Raw genomic sequence first — 24,058 nt, 5'->3', positions numbered from 1 at the left:
CCCTCCTGGCTGACCCCCCCCAATCCCCTCTCCCGACCCTCGAGGTGTGAGGTACCCTCCTTGCTGACCCCCCATCCCCTCTCCCGACCCTCAAAGTGTGATGCTCCCTCCTTGCTGACCCCCCAATCCCCTCTCCCGGTGCTTTCCCCCTGTGAACCACATGGATTTGAGGCTCCCTCCTGACTGACCCCCCCATCCCCTCTCCTGACCCTTAAAGTGTGATACTCTCTCCTGGCTGACCCCCCATCCCCTCTCCCAACCCTCAAGATGTGAGACACCCTCCTGGCTGACCCCCCCATCCCCTCTCCCGATCCATGTGGTGTGAGCCACCCTCCTTGCTGACCCCCCAGTCCCCTCTCCCAACCCTCAAGATGTGAGCCACCCTCCTTGCTGACCCCCATCCCCTCTCCCCTCCCCGCAGGCTGGAATGGGTGGAGATCATCGAGCCCCGCACGCGGGAGCGCATGTACGCCAACCTGCTGACGGGCGAGTGCGTGTGGGACCCGCCGGCCGGCGTGCGCATCAAACGCACCAGCGACGATCAGTGGTGGGAGCTCTTCGACCCCAACACCTCGCGCTTCTACTACTACAACGCGGGCAGCCAGCGCACCGTGTGGCACCGGCCCCAGGGCTGCGACATCATCCCCCTGGCCAAGCTGCAGACGCTGAAGCAGAACGCGGGCTCGCCCCGCGGGAGCGGCCCCGGCCGCGGCGCGGGCTCCGAGCTCGAGCGGGACGGGGATGGGGATGGGGATGGCGAGGCCACGGAAAAGCTGCAGGAGCAGCGGCCCCCGAGGCAGGGGCACGGCTACGGGGGGATCAAGGAGGAGCACGACAGGTAAATTGGGGGGGAGGGGAAAGGGGGAAGGGAAAGGGGAGGGTGGGGGGAGGAGGAGGGAGGGGAGCGCTCATCCTGAGGGTCTGCCCATTCTTGGGAGAAGATGTTTTGGGGGGTGGGTCCTCAAACTCAGCTGTTCCTGGGGGTTGATCCTCCAGAAATCATCTCCTGGGAGTGGGAAATTCCAGGAAAAAAGCACATGGATTTGAGGGGAAAGGACGAGGTGAAAAACAGCAGAGAGCAGAGCCCTCGTCCTGAGGGTCTGCCCGTTGTTGGGAGAAGATGTTTTGGGGGGTGGTTCCTCAGGTCAGGCTGTTCCTGGGGGTTGATCCTCCATAAATCATCTCCTGGGAGTGAGGGAAATCTATGGATTTGAGGGGAAGGAATGGAGAGGAAAAGAGCAGAGAGCAGAGCTCGGATCCTGAGGATCTTCCTTTCTTTGGGAAAAGGGATTGTATGGATTGTTCCTCAGCTCAGGCTGTTCCTGGGGGTTGATCCTCCATAAATCATCCCCTGGGGGTGGGAAATTCCAAGGAGAAAACCATGGATTTGAGGGGAAAGGAAAAGAGCAGAGAGCAGAGCCCTCGTCCTGAGGGTCTTCCCTTCCTTGGGAGAAGGGGTTTTATGGGTTGTTCCTCAGGTCAGCTGTTCCTGGGGGTTGATCCTCCATAAATCATCTCCTGGGGGTGGGAAATTCCGAGGAGAAAACCATGGATTTGAGGGGAAGGGATGGAGAGGAAAAAAGCAGAGAGCAGAGCCCTCATCCTGAGGATCTTCCCTTCCTTGGGAGAAGGGGTTGTATGGGTTGTTCCTCAGCTCAGGCTGTTCCTGGGGGTTGATTGACCATAAATCATCTCCTGGGAGTGGGAAATTCCAAGGAGAAAACCATGGATTTAAGGGGAAGGGATGGAGAGGAAAAGAGCAGAGAGCAGAGCCTTCATCCTGAGGGTCTTCCCATTCTTGGGAGATGGGATTGTATGGGTTGTTCCTCATCTCAGGCTGTTCCTGGGGTTGATCCTCCATAAATCATCCTCTGGGGATGTTTCCTGGGAAGGGAAATCCAGGGAAAAAACCATGGATTTGAGGGGAAAGGAAAAGAGCAGAGAGCAGAACTCTGATCCTGAGGATCTTCCTTTCCTTGGGAGAAGGGATTGTATGGATTGTTCCTCAGGTCAGCTGTTCCTGGGGGTTGATCCACCATAAATCACCCCCTGGGGGTGGGAAATCCCAGGAAAAAAACCTGTAATTTAGGGGAAAGGATGGAGAGGAAAAGAGCAGAGAGCAGAGCTTGGATCCTGAGGATCTTCCCTTTCCTTGGGAAAATGGATTTTATGGATCAGCTCAGGCTGTTCCTGGGGTTTGATCCACCATAAATCACCACCTGGGGGTGAGGGAAATCCATGGATTTGAAGGGAAGGGATGGAGAGGAAAAGAGCAGAGAGCAGAGCCCTCGTCCTGAGGATTTTGGGGGTGGTTCCTCAAGCTCAGGCTGTTCCTGGGGGTTGATCCTCCATAAATCATCCCTTGGGGGTGGGAAATCCATGGATTTGAGGGGAAGGGATGGAGAGGAAAAGAGCAGAGAGCAGAGCTCTGATCCTGAGGATCTTCCCTTCCCTTGGAAAATGGATTTTATGGATCAGCTCAGGCTGTTCCTGGGGTTTGATCCTCCATAAATCACCCCCTGGGAGTGGGAAATTCCAAGGAGAAAACCATGGAATTTAGGAGAAAGGATGGAGAGGAAAAGAGCAGAGAGCAGAGCCCTCATCCTGAGGATCTTCCTTTCCTTGGGAGAAGATGTTTTGGGGGTGGTTCCTCAAGCTCAGCCTATACTTGGGGTTTGATCCTCCACAAATCATCTCCTGGGGGTGGGAAATCCATGGATTTGAGGGGAAGGGATGGAGAGGAAAAGAGCAGAGAGCAGAGCCCTCGTATTGAGGGTCTGCCCGTTCTTGGGAGAAGGGATTGTTTGGGTGGTTCCTCATCTCAGGCTGTTCCTGGGGTTTGATCCACCATAAATCATCCTCTGGGGGTGTTTCCTGGGAAGGGAAATCCAGGGAAAAAACCTGGAATTTAGAGGAAGGGATGGAGAGGAAAAGAGCAGAGAGCAGAGCCCTCATCCTGAGGATCTTCCTTTCCTTGGGAAAATGGATTTTATGGATCAGCTCAGGCTGTTCCTGGGGTTGATCCTCCATAAATCACCCCCTGGGAGTGGGAAATCCCAGGAAAAAAACCTGGAATTTAGGGGGAAGGATGGAGAGGAAAAGAGCAGAGAGCAGAGCCCTCGTCCTGAGGATCTTCCTTTCCTTGGGAGAAGATGTTTTGGGGATGGTTCTCCAAACTCGACTGTTCCTGGGGGTTGATCCTCCATAAATCAGCCCCTGGGGCTGAGGGAAATCCAGGGAAAAAAACATGGAATTTAGAGGAAGGGATGGAGAGAAAAAGAGCAGAGAGCAGAACTCTGATCCTGAGGATCTTCCCTTTCCCTGGGAAAAGGGATTTTATGGATCAGCTCAGGCTGTTCCTGGGGGTTGATCCTCCATAAATCATCTCCTGGGGGTGGGAAATTCCGAGGAGAAAACCATGGATTTTTTGGGAGAGGAAAAGAGCAGAGAGCAGAGCCCTCATCCTGAGGGTCTTCCCTTCCTTGGGAAAAGGGGTTTTATGGATCAGCTCAGGCTGTTCCTGGGGTTTGATCCTCCATAAATCACCCCCTGGGAGTGGGAAATCCCAGGAAAAAACCTGGAATTTAGGGGGAAGGATGGAGAGGAGCCCTGGGGAGAAGGACTTGGGGTGCCAATGGATGAAAAAAAAAGGGATCTGAGCCATCCATGAAAAAAAATGGGATCTGAGCCATCCATGTGCACCGAGAACCTGGAATTCCCAACGTCCTGGGCTCATCCCAGGCAGCAGGAAAGGAGGGAATTCCGCCCCTGGAATTGCCCCATGTCCCGGGCTCCATGAAAAAAAGAGGGAAAACCATCAGGAAAAGGCGTTTTTCACTCCCAGGGACAACTTGGATTTGGTGGTTTTTTTCCCTATGGAAAACTCCCTGCCAGGAATATTTTCCTTGTCCTCTTGGAATTTGGGTTTTACCTCGGGAAAAGGGGGGTTTGGAGCGTGGCCTGAAGGGATTTCCCTGGAAAAGGAGGAAGGTGGGAGGGATTCAGGGCTGGGCAAATCCTGGGATAATTCCTCCGGGAAAACCTTGGGATCTTCCCAGCTCGAGGGATCCCAAATTTCCCTGGATATTGAATTTCCCTATGGGGGGGAACTCCCATTTTTCCCAGAGGAGTTTCCCTTGGATCCCAGATATTTGGGAACAACCCCATTGGAAAAACCATTCCCAACCCCCCAAAATTCCCGGACTTAACTCCGTTCCCTCCAATATTCCCGAGAAAAATGCTCATTCCAGGGGTTGGGAAGGGAAGGGAAATCAGGGGGGGTTTTGATTCCTTTTTAATTCCCTTTTTTTGGGAGGGATTTTTGGGATAATTTCCTGATGGATCCGGAATTCCAAGGAAAAAAAAAACCCTGGGAGTGGAAGTTTGGGTGGGAATTCCAGGCGGGATTTGGAGCCGGATTTGGGATCTATTCCAGCTTTTTTGAGTTTTCCTGGTCTTTTAAAATAAGCAGGAAGCGCAGAGGGAATGAAAATTCCGGGATTTTGGGAGGGTTTTTAGGGAATTTGGGGGAGGGGGGGGATTTTTATCCGGAGGTTTTTTGGAATGGGGGCGTTTGGGGGAAAATTCGGGATGGGAAGGGGGTTTTGGGGTGGGAAAGTCAGGATTGTGGAGGGGGAAAATGGCTTTTATTTGGGAAAAATCGACTTTGTGAGTGGAAAAATCCCGATTATTTATGGAAAATCAGGTTTGTTAGTGGAAAATCAGCTTTATGTGAGTGGAAAAATCATTTTTATTGTTGAAAAATCAATTTTATTAGTGGAAAAATCACTTTTTTTGTTGAAAAATCACTTTATTCATGGAAACAATCCCCTTTATTTATGGAAAATCCCTTTTATTTATGGAAAATCAGCTTTGTTAGTGGAAAATCAGCTTTATGTGAGTGGAAAAATCATTTTTATTGTTGAAAAATCAACTTTATTAGTGGAAAAATCCCCTTCATTTATGGAAAATCACTTTTATTGGTAGAAAATCCATTTTATTAATGGAAAAATCACTTTTATTAATAGAAAAATCGCTTATTAATAGAAAATCACATTTATTAATGGAAAAATCACTTTGATTAATGGAAAACCGCTTTTATTTATGGAAAATCAACTTTGTTAGTGGAAAATCAGCTTTATGTGAGTGGAAAAATCATTTTTATTGTTGAAAAATCAACTTTATTAGTGGAAAAATCCCCTTCATTTATGGAAAATCACTTTTATTGGTAGAAAATCCATTTTATTAATGGAAAAATCACTTTTATTAATAGAAAAATCGCTTATTAATAGAAAATCACATTTATTAATGGAAAAATCACTTTGATTAATGGAAAACCGCTTTTATTTATGGAAAATCAACTTTGTTAGTGGAAAATCAGCTTTATGTGAGTGGAAAAATCATTTTTATTGTTGAAAAATCAACTTTATTAGTGGAAAAATCCCCTTTATTTATGGAAAATCACTTTTATTGGTGGAAAATCAGCTTTGTTAGTGGAAAAATGAACTTTATTAATGGAAAACCCCTTTTATTTATGGCAAATCAACTTTATTAGTGGCAAATCACTTTTATTAATGGAAAAATCACTTATTAATAGAAAATCACATTTATTAATGGAAAAATCACTTTGATTAATGGAAAATCCCTTTTATTTATGGAAAATCAACTTTGTTAGTGGAAAATCGACTTTTTATTCATGGAAAAATCACTTTTATTGTTGAAAAATCAACTTTATTAGTGGAAAAATCGCTTTTATTCGTGGAAAAATCAATTTTATTAATGGAAAATCACCTTTATTTATGGAAAATCCCTTTTATTGGTGGAAAAATCAGCTTTATTCATGGAAAAAAATCCCCTTTATTTATGGAAAATCATCTTTGTTAGTGGAAAATTGACTTTAGTAATGGAAAAATACTTTTATTAATGGGCAAATCAATTATTAATAGAAAATCACATTTATTAATGGAAAAATCACTTTGATTAATGGAAAAATCACTTTGATTAATGGAAAAATCACTTTTATTCATGGAAAAAATCCCCTTTATTCATGGAAAAATCCCCTTTATTTATGAAAAATCCCTTTTATTAGTGGAAAATCAGCTTTATATTTATGGAAAAATCACTTTTAATTATGAAAAATCAATTTTATTCATGGAAAATCCCCTTTATTTATGAAAAATCCCTTTTATTAGTGGAAAATCAGCTTTATATTTATGGAAAAATCACTTTTAATTATGAAAAATCAATTTTATTCATGGAAAAAATCCCCTTTATTTATGGAAAATCCCTTTTATTGGTGGAAAATCAGCTTTATGAGTGGAAAAATGAATTTATTCACGGGGGAAAATTCCTGTTCTTCCCGGTTTTTTTTTTCCTGCCTTGCAGTTGCGGGGTGTTGGAGAAGGACTATGAGGTGTTCCGGGATTACGGCTCCGAGGGGCAGCTCCTGCACTACAGGTATCCCACAAAATTCCCTTCCTGCTTTTTCCCAACATCCTTTCCCGCTCCCATATCCGGAATTTCCAAGGGGAGGTTGGTTCTGATTGGTCTGGGGGGTTCCTTCCCACCAGGAAAAGTTGGAACCAACCACGGGATCCCACTCGGGAATTTTCCATCCCCGTGCGGGGGGATTCTTGGAGGGTTTTCCCATCCCATCCCAAATATCCCATCCCATCCCATCCCATCCCATCCCATCAATCCCATCCCATCCCATCCCATCCCATCCCATCCCATCCCATCCCACCCATCCCATCCCAAATATCCCATCCATCCCAGATATCCCATCCCATCCCAGATATCCCATCCCATCCCATCCCATCCCATCCCATCCCAAATATCCATCCCATCCCATCCCATCCCATCCCATCCCATCCCATCCCACCCCATCCCATCCCAAATATCCCATCCCATCCCATCCCATTCCAGATATCCCATCCCATCCCAACCCAGCCCAGATATCCCATCCCATCCCACCCCATCCCATCCCACCCCATCCCATCCCATCCCATCCCAAGGTCTGAGGGGCAGGAATTCCATGGATCCAGACCAGGAACTCTGTCCCCTCCCCATCCCAACCGTTCCCAGCCCGGAGTTATCCCCAAAACCCCACGGAGGGGTTGGAAAACTCCATCCCAACTCTCCAACATCCCGATATTTTAGGGTTTCCTCCCCCCAATTTCCCTTCATTCCCGGCGTTTTCCGCGGGAATTGGAAAATCCGAGCGTGGAATTCCGAGAAAAACGGGATTTCCAAGGCGTGGAAAGGTTGGGAAGTGTGGGATAAACGCTCAGGGACAACCCCAAATCCCGGAAATCCCGTAGGAATTCCCGCAGGAATTTCAACTTCCAAAACTCCCTGGGAATTTCAGGGAGCGACAAAGATCGACCTGGGCGGGATTTGGGATTTCATCCCGGTTTTTTTTTCCCCCCTGGCTTCCTCAAGCCTTAATTCCCGACTTTTCCAACCGGGTTTGGATCCCAGAGCTGGGATTTGGATCCCAGGGAGGTTTTTCCAAGCTGGAAAAGCTTTTCCAAGTTTTTGGGGCGGGCTCTGCTGTTCCCCCCTCCTTTTTTTCCCTGTATTTTTCCAGCAGATCCCGGGAACTTTTCCAGGTTCAGGGAGTTGTTTTTTTTTCCCAAGGCCGGAATTCCCAGCGGGAAGCGCCGGCTGTGCCGTTGGCACCCGGATGGGAGGGGGGGATGGGATGGGATGGGATGGGATGAGCTTCAATCCCTCATCCCTATCCCAATTTAAACCTGGAAAAGGCTCTGGAATGACCGGAATGTGGAGGGAGATGCTTCCCATTCCCGGGAGGGGAAGGTGAGGAAAAATATCGGGAATTTGGGGTTGGAAAAAGGGAAAGGAAGGAGAGGGGGGGGTTCCAATAATAACTTTTCCAGTGGGAAAAAATCCTGGAGTTTGGAAAATGATTTTGGAGGGAATGATTCCAATTTCCCCTCATCCTGGAGAGGGAAAATTCCACTTAAATCCCTGTTTGAGGAAAAACATCGGGAATTTGGGGTTGGAAAAAAAACTCTGGGAAAGAGAGGGGGGTTCCAAACATTGCTTTTCCAGTGGGAAAAAATCCTGGAGAATCCAGGAGTTTGGAAAATGATTTTGGAGGGAATCATTCCAATTTCCCCTCATCCTGGAGAGGGAAAATTCCACTTTTAAACCCCTGTTTGAGGAAAAACATCGGGAATTTGGGGTTGGAAAAAGGGAAAGGAAGGAGAGGGGGGGTTCCAAATATTGCTTTTCCAGTGGGAAAAAGTCCTGGAGTTTGGAAAATGATTTTAGAGGGAATGATTCCAATTTCCCCTCATCCTGGAGAGGGAAAATTCCACTTTGATCCCTGTTTGAGGAAAAATATCGGGAATTTGGGGTTGGAAAAAGGGGGAAAAATGTGGGATTTTTTGTGGGGGATTTGGGGGAATTTTCTGCTTTTTTGTTGTTTTTTCCCAGAAAACCCTGGAAAATGCCAGGGTTGGGTGGGTTTTTGTGGTTTTTTTTAATTATTCCCGATTTTAGAGGAATTAAATTTCAATTTATAGCTTTCATATTTATTTTTATATTTTATAGATTTTATGTATTTTATATATTTACATTTTTACATTTTTATATATTTTCTACATTTATATTTTTATATATTCATACATTTTTATTTATTTCTTTATTTATTTAATAACTAGAATTCTTTAATTTCCTACTTCCATGTTTAAACCTGGTGATTGATTCACTTGGAGCTCCCCCCTCCACTCAGGAACATCGAAATTCATTTGGAGAAAGTCATTTGGAGGCTCTTTAATTATGATAATGAGATGCAAATGAGGGGGGCGGGGTTGATGGGAAATTAAAAGGGATTTGGGAATCGCTTTCTCCCGGGAATTCACAGAGGAAAAACCCCCAAATTCCAAGAAATGGAATTTAAAGAATTCTAGTTATTAAATAAATAAATAAATGTATAAATATATAAAAATATAAATATAGAGAATATATAAATATGTAAAAATGTAATATATAAAAATATATAAATATATAAAATGTATGAATATATAAAATATATTAATATATAAATATATAAATAATAAATAAATAAATAAATATATAAAAATATAAAATATAAATATATAAAAATATAAATGTAGAAAACATATAAATATATAAAAATATAAATAAAGAAAATATAAATATAGAATATATAAAAATATAGTTATATAAAAATATAAATGTATGAAATATATAAAAATATAAAATATAAAATATAGAAATATATAATATATATAGAAAATATTTAAATATATAAAAATATAAATATATAAATATAGAAAAATATAAATATATAAATATATAAAATATATAAATATATAAATATAGAAAATATATAAAATATATAAATATAAATATATAACAATATAAAATATAAAATATAGACATTTATAATATAGAAATATATATAAATATATATAAAAATATAGAAATATAAAAAATATAGAAATATCTAAAATATATAAAATACATAAATACAGAAAAATAAAAATATAACTGTATAAAACATAACAATAAATAATAATAATATATAGTAAATATATAAAAATATATATAAATATGTATAAAATATATAAAATAAATATATAAAAATATAAAATATATGAAATACATAAAATATATAAAAGATAAAATCTAAAAATATATAAAATATATAAATAAATATGAAAAATTCCAGGGTTTTTTGAGGTTTTTTCCTCAACCTCCCTTGGAGGGCAGAAAATTCCAGGTTTTTTGGGGTGTTTTGGGATAAACAATCCCGGCAGCAGCTCTGGAGTTTTTGGGAATGTTGTTTGGTGTCTGGAGATGATTCCGTGATGCTGATGCTGCTCCAGGGGCGTGGGAATGATAGAGGAGGAGGGGGTGGATTTTCCTGCTGCTGGAATATTGATGGAAGAGGCAAAATCTGGGAATTAAACACCCGACCCCGAGTGGGAACCCAGCTGGATTTGGGATTCCCGTGGGAATGGGGATTTCCCGAGGGTCCAGCTCCTCCAGCCTGGCCTTGGACACTCCCAAGGATGGGGCAGCCACAGTTTTTTCTGGGAATTCCAGCCCAGGGAAGGATTCCTTCCCAAAATCCCATTTTTCTGGGAATTCCAGCCCAGGGAAGGATTCCTTCCCAAAATCCCATCTACATCTCCCCTTTCCCAGCTTGAAGCCATTCCCTGTGTCCTGGGAAGGGATTGGATTGAAGATCCTGGAATTCCAAGCCCCTGCCAAGGGGAAGGGACATCTCCCACCATCCCAGGGGTGATCCAACCCGGCCTGGGATATTCCCAGGGATCCAGGGGCATCCAGAGATTCTCTGGGAATTCCAGCCCAGCCCCTCCCCACCCTCCCAGCCTGGAATTCCATCCCAATATCCCACCTAACCCTGGGAATTCATTCCCTGGGTGCTGTCCCTCCAGCCCTTCATCCCAAATCCCGAATTCCTGGAGCCCCTCCAGGCCCTGGAAGGTTCTCCAAGGATCTCCCTGGATCCTTTCCCTTCTCCAGGGGAACATTCCCAGCTCTCTGGGATCGGGAGGGAAGGGGGTAAATCCCGGGAAGGGGCTGCATGGAGGGGGTGAGAAGCAGGAAAGCCACAAGAAGTGGGAGAGGTGAAATTGGGCACAGGCGGCTTCTCCTGCCCCTGGGATGGGGAATCCAGGGAATTCTGACCTCCCTGTGGTGTTTTCCACCCCTAAGGGGTGCTTGGCTTTCCAGTCTGGGCATCCTTTGGGAATTCCTGGGGTCTGTGGGATGGTGCCACCAGTTTTGGGATGGTGACATCACCCTCGAGTCTCCATCACCTGATGGGAGAGGCTCGGGTTGCTCCTCCACCCTTTGTGTTCTTCCATGGACTGTGATGATCAGGAGCAGGAATCCAGGGAATTCTGACCCCCCTGTGGTGTTTCCCACCCCCAAGGGGTGCTTGGCTTTCCAGCCTGGGCATCCTTTGGGAATTCCTGGGCTCTGTGGGATGGGAGAGGTTTGGGTGTCTTGGGAACATCCACCCTTTGTGTTCTTCCCCGACTGTGAGGATCAGGAGCAGGAATCCAGGGAATTCTGAACATTTTCCACCTCAAGGTGTGCTTGGTTTTCCAGCCTGGGCATCCTTTGGGAATTCCTGGGGTCTGTGGGATGGTGCCACCAGTTTTGGGATGGTGACATCACCTGATGGGAGAGGCTTGGGTGTCTTGGGAACATCCACCCTTTGTGTTCTTCCATGATCTGGGAGGATCAGGAGCAAGAATCCAGGGAATTCTGACCCATTTCCCACCCCCAAGGGGTGCTTGGCTTTCCAGCCTGGGCATCCTTTGGGAATTCCTGGGGTCTGTGGGATGGTGCCACCAGTTTTGGGATGGTGGCATCACCCTCATGTCTCCATCACCTGATGGGAGAGGCTCAGGTTGCTCCTCCACCCTTTGTGTTCTTCCCCGACCTGGGAGGATCAGGAGCAGGAATCCAGGGAATTCTGACCATTTTCCACCTCAAGGTGTGCTTGGCTTTCCAACCTGGGCATCCTTTGGGAATTCCTGGGGTCTGTGGGATGGTACCACCAGTTTTGGGATGGTGGCAGCTCCCTGGAGTCTCCTTTATAAAACACCTGACAGGAAAGGCTTGGGCTGCTCCTCCACCCTTTGTGTTCTTCCATGACCTGTGATGATCATGAGCAGGACTCCAGGGAATTCTGACCCCCCTTTATTTATCCATCTCCCCCATTTCAGGACGTCGTCTCTGCGCTGGACGGCGGGCCCCAAGGAGCGGATGCTGATCAAGGTGACGGAGCGCGAGCCCAGCTTCCTCCTGCACCAGGGCAACGGCTACGCCGCCGACCTGCCCGCCGCGCCGCGGCCCCGCCGGCCCTCGGGGGGCCCGCAGCAATCCCCGGGCCTGCAGCAATCCCCGGGCCTGCAGCAATCCCCGGGCCTGCAGACCTTCTCCTCGGAGCCCGACGGCTCCGTCTTCTTCCCGGAGAGGAAAGCGTCGCCCTTCGCCAAGCGTGCCGAGCACGGCGGTGGCTGCTCCCCCTTGCTGGGCCGGGCTGACTCCTCGTGCTCGGTGCAGCCCCGCCGGCCGTCGGGCGAGTCGCAGCCGTCGTCGCCGCGCTACGCCTACGAACCCCCGCTCTACGAGGAGCCCCCCGTGGAGTACCAGGCGCCCATCTACGACGAGCCCCCCGTGGACATGCAGTACGAGGCCGGCGGCGGGGCCTACAGGGCCGCCTCGCCCCAGAGGTCGCCGGTGAGGAAGCCCCAGCCCTTCCTGCAGTCGCCCAAGCAAGGCTCCAACTCGCCCTACCAGCAGCTGGTGCTCACCAAGCAGAAGTGCCCCGAGCGCTTCGTGAGCCTGGAGTACAGCCCGGCGGGCAAGGAGTACGTCCGGCAGCTGGTGTACGTGGAGCAGGCGGGCTCCAGCCCCAAGGCGAAGACGGGCTTGAGGCACAAGTACTCGCCCAACCCTGTCGGAGGGTCCTACTCGCTGCAGCACAGCCCCTGCCTGCTGCGGGAGCAGCGGCTCGACCTCAAATCCGCCGATTACAGCAGCATGGAGGGACCCGACTTCTGCCCCGCTGGCGGCGGCCAGGCGGCCCGGGCCGAGGACTCCATGTCGTGGTCCAGCCAGCAGGACACCTTGTCCTCGGCGGGCTACTCGCCCTCCACCAGGAAGAGGAAAAGCAGGAAGGCCTCGGGGGCCCACGAGCCCGCCGACGGCTGCGGGGAGCGGGAGGCGCCGGCCGAGCGGGGGCCGGGGACGAACGGGGGCCCGACCGCTCGCCCGGGAACCGGACGGACAGCAAGGCGGCCGAGGCCTTCCCGGAGCCCTTCCTGGCCCAGGCGCGGCTGGCGTGGGAGGCGCAGCAGGCGCATTACCACATGAAGCAGCGCAGCAGTTGGGACTCCCAAAAGGACGGGTCGGGCTACGAGAGCGACGGCGCCCTCCCCCTGCCCATGCCGGGCCCCGTGGTCAGGGCCTTCAGCGAGGACGAGGCGCTGGCGCAGCAGGAGAACAAGCACTGGAAGAGGAACACCTTCGAGAAGCTGGGCTTCCCCCAGATCCTGCTGGAGAAGAGCGTGTCCGTCCAGACCAACCTGGCCTCTCCCGAGCCCTACCTGCACCCGTCCCAGGTAACGCCCGCCCGGAACGGCCGCGGGGTCCTGGGGGGAGGAGATCCCTCAGAGCTGGTCCTTGTTAACCTGGACCCTCAGGGCTGGTCCTTGGTAACGTGGGCCCTCAGAGCTGGTCCTTGGTAACCTGGGCCCTCAGAGCTGGTCCTTGGTAACCTGGGCCCTCAATGAAGTTGGTCCTTGTCAAGGTGGTCCCTCAAAGCTGGTCCTTGTTAACCTGGACCCTCAGAGCTGGTCCTTGGAAAGGTGGGCCCTCAGAGCTGGTCCTTCTTAACCTGGGCCCCAAAGAAGTTGGTCCTTGCCAAGGTGGTGCCACAGGGAAGTCAGTCCTTGGCAAGGTGGTCCCTCAGAGCTGGTCCTTGTTAACCTGATCCCTCAAAGAAGTTGGTCCTTGGCAAGGTGGTGCCTCAGAGCTGGTCCTTGTTAACCTGGTCCCTCAGAGCTGCTCCTTGGCAAGGTGGTCCCTCAAAGCTGGTCCTTGCCAAGGTGGTGCCACAAGGAAATCGGTCCTTGGCAAGGTGGTCCCTCAGAGCTGGTCCTTGGTAACCTGGGCCCTCAGAGCTGGTCCTTCTTAACCTGGGCCCTCAGAGCTGGTCCTTGGTAACCTGGGCCCTCAGAGCTGGTCTTTATTAACCTGGGCCCTCAGAGCTGGTCCTTGGCAAGGTGGTGCCACAAGGAAGTTGGTCCTTATCAAGGTGGTCCCTCAAAGCTGGTCTTTATTAACCTGGTCCCCCAAAGAAGTTGGTCCTTGCCAAGGTGGTCCCTCAAAACTGATCTTTACTAACCTGATCCCTCAAAGCTGGTCCTTGGCAAGGTGGTCCCTCAAAGTTGATCTTTGTTAACCTAGTTCCTCAAAGAAGTTGGTCCTTAGCAAGGTGGTCCCTCAGAGCTGGTCTTTATTAACCTGATCCCCCAAAGAAGTTGGTCCTTGGCAAGGTGGTCCCTCAAAGCTGGTCCTTATGACGGTGGTCCCTCAAAGCTGGTCCTTGGCAAGGTGGTCCCTCAAAGCTGGTCTTTACTAACCTGGTACCTCAAAGAAGTTGGTCCTTGGCAAGGTGGTCCCTCAAAGTTGGTCTTTATCAAGGTGATCCCTCAAAGAAGTTGGTCCTTGGCAAGGTGGTCCCTCAGAGCTGCTCCTTGTTAACCTGGGCCCTCAGAGCTGGTCCTTGCCAAGGTGGTCCCTCAAAGCTGGTCTTTATTAACCTGGTCCCTCAAAGAAGTTGGTCTTTGGCAAGGTGGTCCCTCAAAGCTGGTCTTTGTTAACCTGGTCCCTCAAAGCTGGTCCTTGGAAAGGTGGTCCCTTGAAGTTGATCTTTGTTAACCTAGTTCCTCAAAGAAGTTGGTCCTTGGCAAGGTGGTCCCTCAGAGCTGGTCCTTGTTAACCTGGTCCCTCAGAGCTGCTCCTTGTTAACCTGGGCCCTCAGAGCTGCTCCTTGTTAGCCTGGACCCTCAAAGAAGTTGGTCCTTGGCAAGGTGGTCCCTCAGAGCTGGTTTTTGTTAACCTGGTCCCTCAAAGCTGGTCCTTGCCAAGGTGGTGCCACGAGGAAGTTGGTCCTTGGTAAGGTGGTCCCTCAAAGATGGTCCTTATGAAGGTGGTCCCTCAGAGCTGCTCCTTGTTAACCTGGTCCCTCAAAGCTGGTCCTTGGAAAGGTGGTGCCACAAGGAAATCGGTCCTTGCCAAGGTGGTCCCACAAGAAAGTTGGTCCTTGGCAAGGTGGTCCCTCAGAGCTGGTCTTTATAAACCTGGGCCCCCAAAGAAGTTGGTCCTTATCGAGGTGGTCCCTCAAAGTTGGTCTTCACTTACCTGGGCCTTCAAAGAAATTGGTCCTTGGCAAGGTGGTCCCTCAAAGTTGGTCCTCACTAAGGTGGGCCTTCAAAGAAATTGGTCCTTGGCAAGGTGGTCCCTCCTAAAGTTGGTCCTCACTAACCTGGTCCCTCAAAGTTGGTCCTCACTAACCTGGGCCTTCAAAGAAATTGGTCCACAACAAGGTGATCCCTTCCTAAAGTTGGTCTTCACTAACCTGGTCCCTCAAGGAAGTTGCTCCGTGGCAAGGTGGTCCCTCAAAACCTTGGCATGAAAGAGCCACAAACACACCAGCATTCCAGGATCTGCTTCCCAGGCCTGTTCCCAGATGATGTTCCACTTCATCCACTTCATCCCAGACGATGAAACCACCGGGACCACCAGATTGTCCATCCCAGTTGTCCTTGTTGGCTTTCTCTGTGCTGGTCACCAGCTCTTTGGGTGTCCCACCACCTCCTGGGGTGATGTCACCGGCTGTACTGGGGTCAGGAGGAGGAGGAGGAGGAGGGCACTGCTCTGCAGGGGTCCTTGCCAGCCTGGTACCCTGCAGAGTCGAGGGGTAAATCCCGGGCACTTCGTGGCCATCGGCACGCGGGATGTAAAGGTGGAACATCCGTGTTCCTCACAGCTTGGAGGAGCCTCCAACCTCCTCCTGTGGCCGCTGCAGAACCCCCTTGGACGGTGATTTGGGGCGGAGGGGGTTTGTTGGTGAGTTGGTTTCTTGGCTGGTTGGTTGGTTCATGGGTTGATTGATTGGTTTTTTGATTGATTACTTGCTTACTTGCTTGATTGATTGGTTGGTTTGTTGGTTGACTGGTTGGTTGGTTGATTGATTGGTTGGTTGAGTGATTTTTTTGGTTGATTGGTTGGTTTGTTGGTTGATTGATTGGTTGGTTTGTTGGTTGATTGATTGGTTGGTTGAGTGATTTGTTAGTTGATTGGTTGAATGGTTTGTTGGTTGGTTGGTTGATTGGTTGGTTAATCAACTGATTGATCAGTTGGTTGGTTGATTGGTTGGTTGATTGGTTGGTTGATTGGTTCATCAGCTGATTGGTTGGTTGGTTGGTTGATCAGTTGGCTGCTTGATCAGTTGATTGGTTGGTTGGTTGATCAGTTGGTCGGTTGGTCAGTTGATCAGTTGATTGATCATCTGGTTGATCAATTGGATGGCTGATCAGTTGGTCAGTTGGATGGTTGATCAGCTGGTTGATCAGTTGGTTGATCAGTTGGATGGCTGATCAGTTGGTTGGTTGATTGGCTGATCAGTTGATTGGTTGATTGGTTGATCAGTTGATTGGTTGGTTGGTTGATCAGTTGATTGGTTGAGCAGCTGGTTGATCAATTGGTTGATCAGTTGGTTGGCTGATCAGCTGGTTGATCATTTGGCTGATTGATCATCTGGATGGCTGATCAGCTGCTTGATCATTTGAATGGCTGATCAGCTGGTTGATCAGCTGGTTGATCATGTGGATGTCTGATCAGCTGACCCCCTGCCCAGCCTCAGCCCCCCCTCCCCAGTAACCCCCCCCCGCTGTGTCCCGCAGTCCGAGGACCTGGGCGCGTGCGCGCAGTTCGAGAGCGGCCGCCAGAGCCGGAACATGATGCCCAGCGCCAGCTGCGTCTTCCCCACCTTCAACCTGCGCAAGCCCTCCTCGGAGACGGACATCGAGAACTGGGCCTCCAAGCACTTCAACAAGCACACCCAGGGGCTCTTCCGCCGCAAGGTCTCCATCGCCAACATGCTGGCCTGGAGCAGCGAGTCCATCAAGAAGCCCATGATCATGACCAACGACCGCAACGTCAAGAAGGAGGCGTGCGAGATCTTCAAGCTCATCCAGATGTACATGGGCGACCGGCGGGCCAAGACGGACCAGCTCAACGTGGCCTTGGAGATCGCCACCAAGGGCTGGAGCGTGCAGGGCCTGCGAGATGAGCTCTACATCCAGCTGTGCCGCCAGACCACCGAGAACTTCCGATACGAGAGCCTGGCCCGGGGCTGGGAGCTCATGGCCATCTGTTTGGCCTTTTTCCCGCCCACCCCCAAATTCCACTCCTACCTAGAGGGATACATTTACCGGCACATGGATCCGGTCAATGACACCAAAGGTGAGTGAGAAACCCCCAGCCCGCCGGTGGCCTCCGGGTTCGTGGCCTTGGTCGGGTTGGATGAGGATTTGGGAGCGATGTGGAAGGTGCCGGGGGATGGAACGAGGTGATCTTCAGAAAGGTCCCTTCCCGGTGGGATCATTCCACGGTTCCCGTGACGTCACATCGTGTTGGGCTTTGATTCCTCTCCCACCCCGTGACGTCACGGCGTGTTGGGCTTGGGTTCCTTTCCCACCCCGTGACGTCACGGCGTGTTGGGCTTTGGTTCCTTTCCCACCCCGTGACGTCACGGCGTGTTGGGCTTGGGTTCCTCTCCCACCCCGTGACGTCACGGCGTGTTGGGTTTGGGTTCCTTTCCCACCCCGTGACGTCACGGCGTGTTGGGCTTTGATTCCTTTCCCACCCCGTGACGTCACATCGTGTCTGGGCTGTTGGGTTTGGGTTCCCGTCTTACCCTGTGACCCCACGTGACGTCACGGCGTGTTGGGCTTGGGTTCCTATCCCAACCCGTGACGTCACGGCGTGTTGGGCTTTGGTTCCTTTCCCACCCCGTGACGTCACGGCGTGTTGGGCTTGGGTTCCTCTCCCAACCCTGTGACGTCACAGCGTGTTGGGTCACGGCGTGTTGGGCTTTGGTTCCTTTCCCACCCCGTGACGTCACGGCGTGTCGGGCTTCGGTTCCTTTCCCACCCCGTTGAGTTCCTCCTTGGAAAGGTGGGTGAGGATCTTCCCCCACTGGGGGTTTTCCCACCCTGCTCCTCCTCCTCCTCCTTCCCGGAATTCCGGAGGGAGCGGTGCCAGCGTCACCCGAGGGAATTCCCGAAGCTTCTCCCACCCCCCCTGGAGGTGTCGAACTCATTTCCCAACGGATTCCACACCCGGAGTTCCCCCGGAAGAGGCTCCACCCCCTCCACCCCTCCCCCACCCTCATCTGTCCAATCCATTTTTCCCCCTCGGGGTCGTTCCCGAATTTTTCTCGTTTGGAGTTTTGTGTTTTGATTTTTCCAGAGTTTCGTTGGGTTTTGTGTCCAGTCGTCGGTGGTTTTGGTGGTCTCATTGGGGTTTGATTTACGTCCTCATTTGCATATGATTTGTTTGTATTTGCATATGATTTGTTTGTATTTGCATATGATTCATTTGCATTTTGTTGTCATTTCCGGTTGGTTTTTCGTTTTCATTTTTGTTTTATTTGCTTTTTTGATTTATTTATTTATTTTTAAATTTTTTTAATTATTTATTTAATTAATTTATTTATTATTTTATTTCATTTATTTTGATTTATACTTTGATTCAATTTTTTATTTTTTATGTTTTATTTTTTATTTTTAATTCGAACTTTCATTTTTGCATTTTTATTTTTCTTTACTTCTCCCTGATTTTTTACTTTTCAATTCAATTTCCTTTTATTTTTGTATCCTTTAATTTAATTTCATTTTTTATTTCAAGTTCCTTTTATTTCTGTATCCTCTATTTTAATTTCATTTAATTTTCATTTCAATTTCCTTAATTTTTTTATCTCATGCTTTAATTTTAATTTCTTTTCATGATTGTATTTTGATTAATTTAATTTTTTATTTAATTCAATTTCATTTTCCTTTTTATTTTCATTTTTTGTTTAAATTTTTTATTTCTATTTTTATTTCCATTTTTTTTCCATTTTTTATTTCCATTTCTTATTTCCATTTCTTTTTTCCATTTTTATTTCCATTTTTGCTTTCATTTCTTATTTTCATGTTTTATTTTCCTTTCTTATTTTCCTTCATTAATTCCCTTTTTATTTTCATTTTTTATATTTTCTTTTTTTATTTTCATTTTTCATTTTCATTTTTTCCCTTTTTTTATTTTCCTTTCTTATTTTCCTTTTTTATTTCCCTTTTTATTTCCATTTTTTATTTTCCTTTCTTATTTTCCTTTTTTTCCCTTTCTTTCCTTTTTTATTTCCCTTTTTATTTTCATTTATTATTTTCGTGTTTTTCTTTTCTCTTTTTATTTTAATTTTCATTTTCTTTTTTATTTTCCTTTCCTATTTTCCATTCTTATTTCCATTCTTATTTCCATTTTCTATTTCCATTTTTATTTCCATTTCTTATTTTCCATTTTTATTCCCATTTTAATTTAATTTCTTATTTTCATTTTTTATTTTGCTTTTTATTTCCATTTTTATTTCCATTTTTATTTCCATTTTTATTTCCATTTTTATTTCCATTTTAATTTCCATTCTTATTTCAATTTTTTATTTCCATTCTTATTCCCATTTTTATTTCCATTCTTATTTCCATTTTATTTCCATTTCCTATTTCCATTTTTTATTTTCCTTTTTATTTCCATTTTCTATTTCCATTCTTATTTCCATTTTTATTCCCATTTTTATTCCCATTCTTATTTCCTTTTTTATTTCCATTGTTATTTCCATTTTAATTTCCTTTTCTTATTTCCATTTCTTATTTCCATTCTTATTTCCATTTTAATTTCCATTTTAATTTCCATTTTAATTTCCATTCTTATTTCCATTCTTATTCACATTTTTATTTCCATTTCTTATTTCCATTTTCTATTTTCCTTTTTATTTCCATTTTTTATTTTCCTTTTTATCTCCCTTTTTATTCCCATTTTTATTTCCATTTTAATTTCCATTCTTATTCCCATTCTTATTTCCATTCTTATTCCCATTTTATTCCCATTTTATCCCCTTTTATTTCTATTTTATTCCCATTTTATTTCCATTTTTATTCCCATTTTTATTTCCATTCTTATTCCCTTTTTATTCCCATTCTTATTCCCATTTTTATTTCCATTTTAATTTCCATTCTTATTCCCATTTTTATTTTCATTTTTATTTCTATTTTATTTCCATTCTTATTTCCATTTTTATTTCCATTCTTATTTCCATTCTTATTCCCATTTTTATTTCCATTTTTATTTCCATTCTTATTCCCATTTTTATTTTCATTTTTATTTTCATTCTTATTTCCATTCTTATTTCCATTTTTATTTCTATTTTATTTCCATTCTTATTCCCATTCTTATTCCCATTCTTATTTCCATTTTTATTTCCATTCTTATTTCCATTTTTATTTCCATTCTTATTTCCATTCTTATTTCCATTTTTATTTCCATTCTTTATTCCCATTTCTATTTCCAATTTTATTTCCATTTTTATTTGTATTTTTATTCCCATTTTTATTTCCGTTCTTATTTCCATTTTAATTTCCGTTTCCTATTTTAATTTTAATTTCCATTCTTATTCCCATTTTATTCCCGTTTTATTTCCATTTTATTTCCATATTTATTTCCATTTTAATTCCCATTCTTATTCCCATTTTATCCCCTTTTATTCCCATTTCATCCCCATTTATTCCCATTTTATCCCCCTTTATTCCCATTTTATCCCATTTTATTCCCATTTCATCCCCATTTATTCCCATTTCATCCCCTTTTATTCCCATTTTATCCCCTTTTATTCCCATTTCATCCCCCTTTATTCCCATTTCATCCCCTTTTATTCCCATTTCATCCCCTTTTATTCCCATTTTATCCCCCTTTATTCCCATTTCATCCCATTGTTATTCCCATTGTTATTTCCCTTTCCCTTCCCTTCCTTTCCCCTCCGTTCTTTCCCTGGGATTCCGTTCCCGTCTCTCATTCCGTGTGTTCGGGGCCGTCCCGGCCGTCTCTCCCCAGTGACGCGGCACATCCGCCACCTCCTGGAAACCGCCAATCAGAAGAAACCCAAATTGCGAAAGAAACCCAAGCCTCAAATCGAGGAGCACCATGGTAGGGACACCCCCCACACCCCCCAAAAACAATCTGAAAGACCCCAAATCCGGGAATCCTGGGAATTCCTGGCACAACCCGCCAGTCCCTGTGGAAATCGGGATCCCCGGAGCAATCTGGGATCCTCTGGGTCAGTGTGGGGTCATCTGAAAATCTGGGATCATCTGAAAATCTGGGATCCCCTGGATCAGTGTGGGATCCCCCGGAGCAATGTGGGGTCCTCCAGATCAATGTGGGGTCACCTGAAGCAATCTGGGATCCTCTGGGTCAGTGTGGGATCCTCTGGGTCAGTGTGGGGTCACCTGAAAATCTGGGATCCCCTGGATCAGTGTGGGATCCCCCCAGATCAGTGTGGGGTCACCTGAAAATCTGGGATCCTCTGGGTCAGTGTGGGATCCCCTGAGTCAGTGTGGGGTCACCTGAGAATCTGGGATCCCCTGGATCAATGTGGGGTCCTCCTGGTCAATGTGGGATCCCCCGGAGCAATCTGGGATCAGCTGAAAATCTGGGATCCCCTGGATCAGTGTGGGGTCACCCAAAATCTGGGATCCCCTGGATCAGTGTGGGGTCCCCTGGATCAATCTGGGATCCTCTGGGTCAGTGTGGGATCCTCCAGATCAATGTGGGATCACCTGAAAATCTGGGATCCTCTGGGTCAGTGTGGGATCCTCCAGATCAATGTGGGGTCTTCCTGGTCAATGTGGGATCCCCCGGAGCAATCTGGGATCCCCTGGATCAGTGTGGGATCCCCTGGATCAATCTGGGATCCTCTGGGTCAGTGTGGGATCCTCCAGATCAATGTGGGGTCACCTGATAATCTGGGATCCCCTGGATCAATGTGGGGTCCTCCTGGTCAATGTGGGATCCCCCGGAGCAATCTGGGATCACCTGAAAATCTGGGATCCTCTAGATCAGTGTGGGATCCTCCGGAGCAATCTGGGATCACCTGAAAATCTGGGATCCCCTGTATCAATGTGGGGTCACCCAAAATCTGGGATCCTCTGGATCAGTGTGGGGTCACCTGAAAATCTGGGATCCCCTGGATCAGTGGGGGATCCTCCAGATCAATCTGGGATCACCTGAAAATCTGGGATCCCCTGGATCATTGTGGGATCCCCCAGAACAATCTGGGATCACCTGAGGATCTGGGATCCCCTGGATCAATATGGGGTCACCTGAAAATCTGGGATCCCCTGGATCAATGTGGGGTCACCTGGATCATTGTGGGATCCCCCAGAACAATCTGGGATCACCTGATAATCTGGGATCCCCTGGATCAGTGTGGGGTCCTCCTGGTCAGTGTGGGATCCCCCGGAGCAATCTGGGATCCTCTGGGTCAGTGTGGGATCCTCTGGATCAGTGTGGGATCACCCAGATCAATCTGGGATCACCTGGAAATCTGGGATCCCCTGGATCAGTGTGGGGTCCTCTGGGTCAATGTGGGGTCACCTGAAAATCTGGGATCCTCCAGATCAATCTGGGATCACCTGAAAATCTGGGATCCCCTGGATCAATGTGGGGTCCTCTGGGTCAATGTGGGGTCACCTGATAATCTGGGATCCCCTGGATCAGTGTGGGATCACCCAGATCAGTGTGGGATCCCCCAGATCAATGTGAGATCACCCAAAAATCTGGGATCCCCTGGGTCAGTGTGGGATCCCCTGGATCAGTGTGGGATCACTCGAAAATCTGGGATCCCCCGGATCAATGTGGGGTCCTCCAGATCAATGTGGGATCCTCCAGATCAGTGTGGGGTTACCCATAATCTGGGATTCCCCGGATCAATGTGGGGTCCTCCTGCTCAGTGTGGGATCCCCCAGAGCAATTTGGGATCACCTGAAAATCTGGGATACTCTAGATCAGTGTGGGATCCCCCAGAACAATCTGGGACCCGACCCCCAGATCAATCTGGGACCTCCAGAACAATCTGGGATCCCCAGAACAATCTGGGACCCCCTGGATCGGTGTGGGAACCCTGGATCAGTCTGGGACCCCCTGGATCAGTCTGGGACCCCGCAGATCAATCCAGGACTCTTCAGAATAACAGGAAATCCCCCAAACCCAGGACCCCCTGGATCAATCCTGGGACCCCCTCCCCGATCAGTTGAGATCCCCTGGATCAATCCCAGGACCCCTCAGATCAACATGAGATCCCTTGGATCAATCTGGGATCACCCCAAAACCTGGGAGGCTCCAAAATCTGGGAGCCCCTCAAAGCCAGGATCCCTCCTAATCTGGGACCCCCCAGATCAATCAGGATCCCCTGGATCAATCTGGGACACCCCCTGATCCACATGGATCCCCTGGATCAATCTGGGACACCCCTGATCCACATGGATCCCCTGGATCAATCTGGGACACCCCCTGATCCACATGGATCCCCTGGATCAATCTGGGACACCCCCTGATCCACATGGATCCCCTGGATCAATCTGGGACACTCCCTGATCCATATGGATCCCCTGGATCAGTCCCAGGACTCTTGGATCAATGTCGGACCCATCAGATCAATCAGGAAGCCCTGAATCAATCAGGACCCCCCCAGGTCAATCAGGATCCCCTGGATCAATCTGGGACACTCCCAGGTCCATATGGATCCCCTGGATCAATCTGGGAACCCCCTGATCCATATGGATCCTCTGGATCAGTCCCAGGACTCTTGGATCAATGTGGGACCCCTCAGATCAATCAGGACCCCCCGGATCAATCAGGATCTCCTGGATCAATCTGGGACACCCCCTGATCCATATGGACCCCCTGGATCAATCAGGACCCCCCAGATCAATCAGGACACCCCGGATCAATCAGGACCCCCAGGTCAACCTGGGACCCCCGGGATCAGTGCGGGATCCTCAGGATCAGTGCGGGATCCTCGGGATCGCTCCAGGCCCCCCAGGATGTTGGGAGCATCCACGGTGCCGGGATAACGGGAGCAGAGGGGCTAATTAATTAATGAATTAACCAGTTAATGACGATGTAAGTATAATTTATGTGCCGGGATAATGGGAGCAGAGGGGCTAATTAATTAATTAATTAACTAGTTAATGACGATGTAAGTATAATTTATATATATTACATTACATTAAATTATATTACATTGTGTTACAATACTTTATCTATATTACATTATATATATTACATTATATTACATTACATCTATTATATTATTATTTATATTACATTGTGATACAATACATTATCTATATTACATGATATA

General features: G+C 47.4%; 1 protein-coding gene across 1 annotated transcript; it reads left to right on the top strand.

Moving 5' to 3' along the window:
- Nucleotides 1-377: 377 nt before the first annotated feature.
- On the top strand, nucleotides 378-21,053 carry LOC126651445 (rho GTPase-activating protein 39-like; the record flags this gene model as incomplete). The annotated part of the gene is given in 6 exon segments (XM_050337335.1): nucleotides 378-838; nucleotides 6,385-6,456; nucleotides 11,757-12,774; nucleotides 12,777-13,157; nucleotides 16,506-17,067; nucleotides 20,749-21,053. Coding segments are annotated over 6 exon segments (2,799 nt in total), but the record flags the coding sequence as incomplete, so codon positions are not given.
- Nucleotides 21,054-24,058: the final 3,005 nt, after the last annotated feature.

Source organism: Myiozetetes cayanensis, unplaced genomic scaffold, assembly GCF_022539395.1.
Source record: "Myiozetetes cayanensis isolate MyiCay16 unplaced genomic scaffold, myiCay2020 scf612, whole genome shotgun sequence".
Classification (NCBI taxonomy): domain Eukaryota; kingdom Metazoa; phylum Chordata; class Aves; order Passeriformes; family Tyrannidae; genus Myiozetetes; species Myiozetetes cayanensis.
The sequence above is the reverse complement of the archived record's forward strand: the minus strand, read 5'-3'. Positions and strand labels throughout refer to the sequence as shown.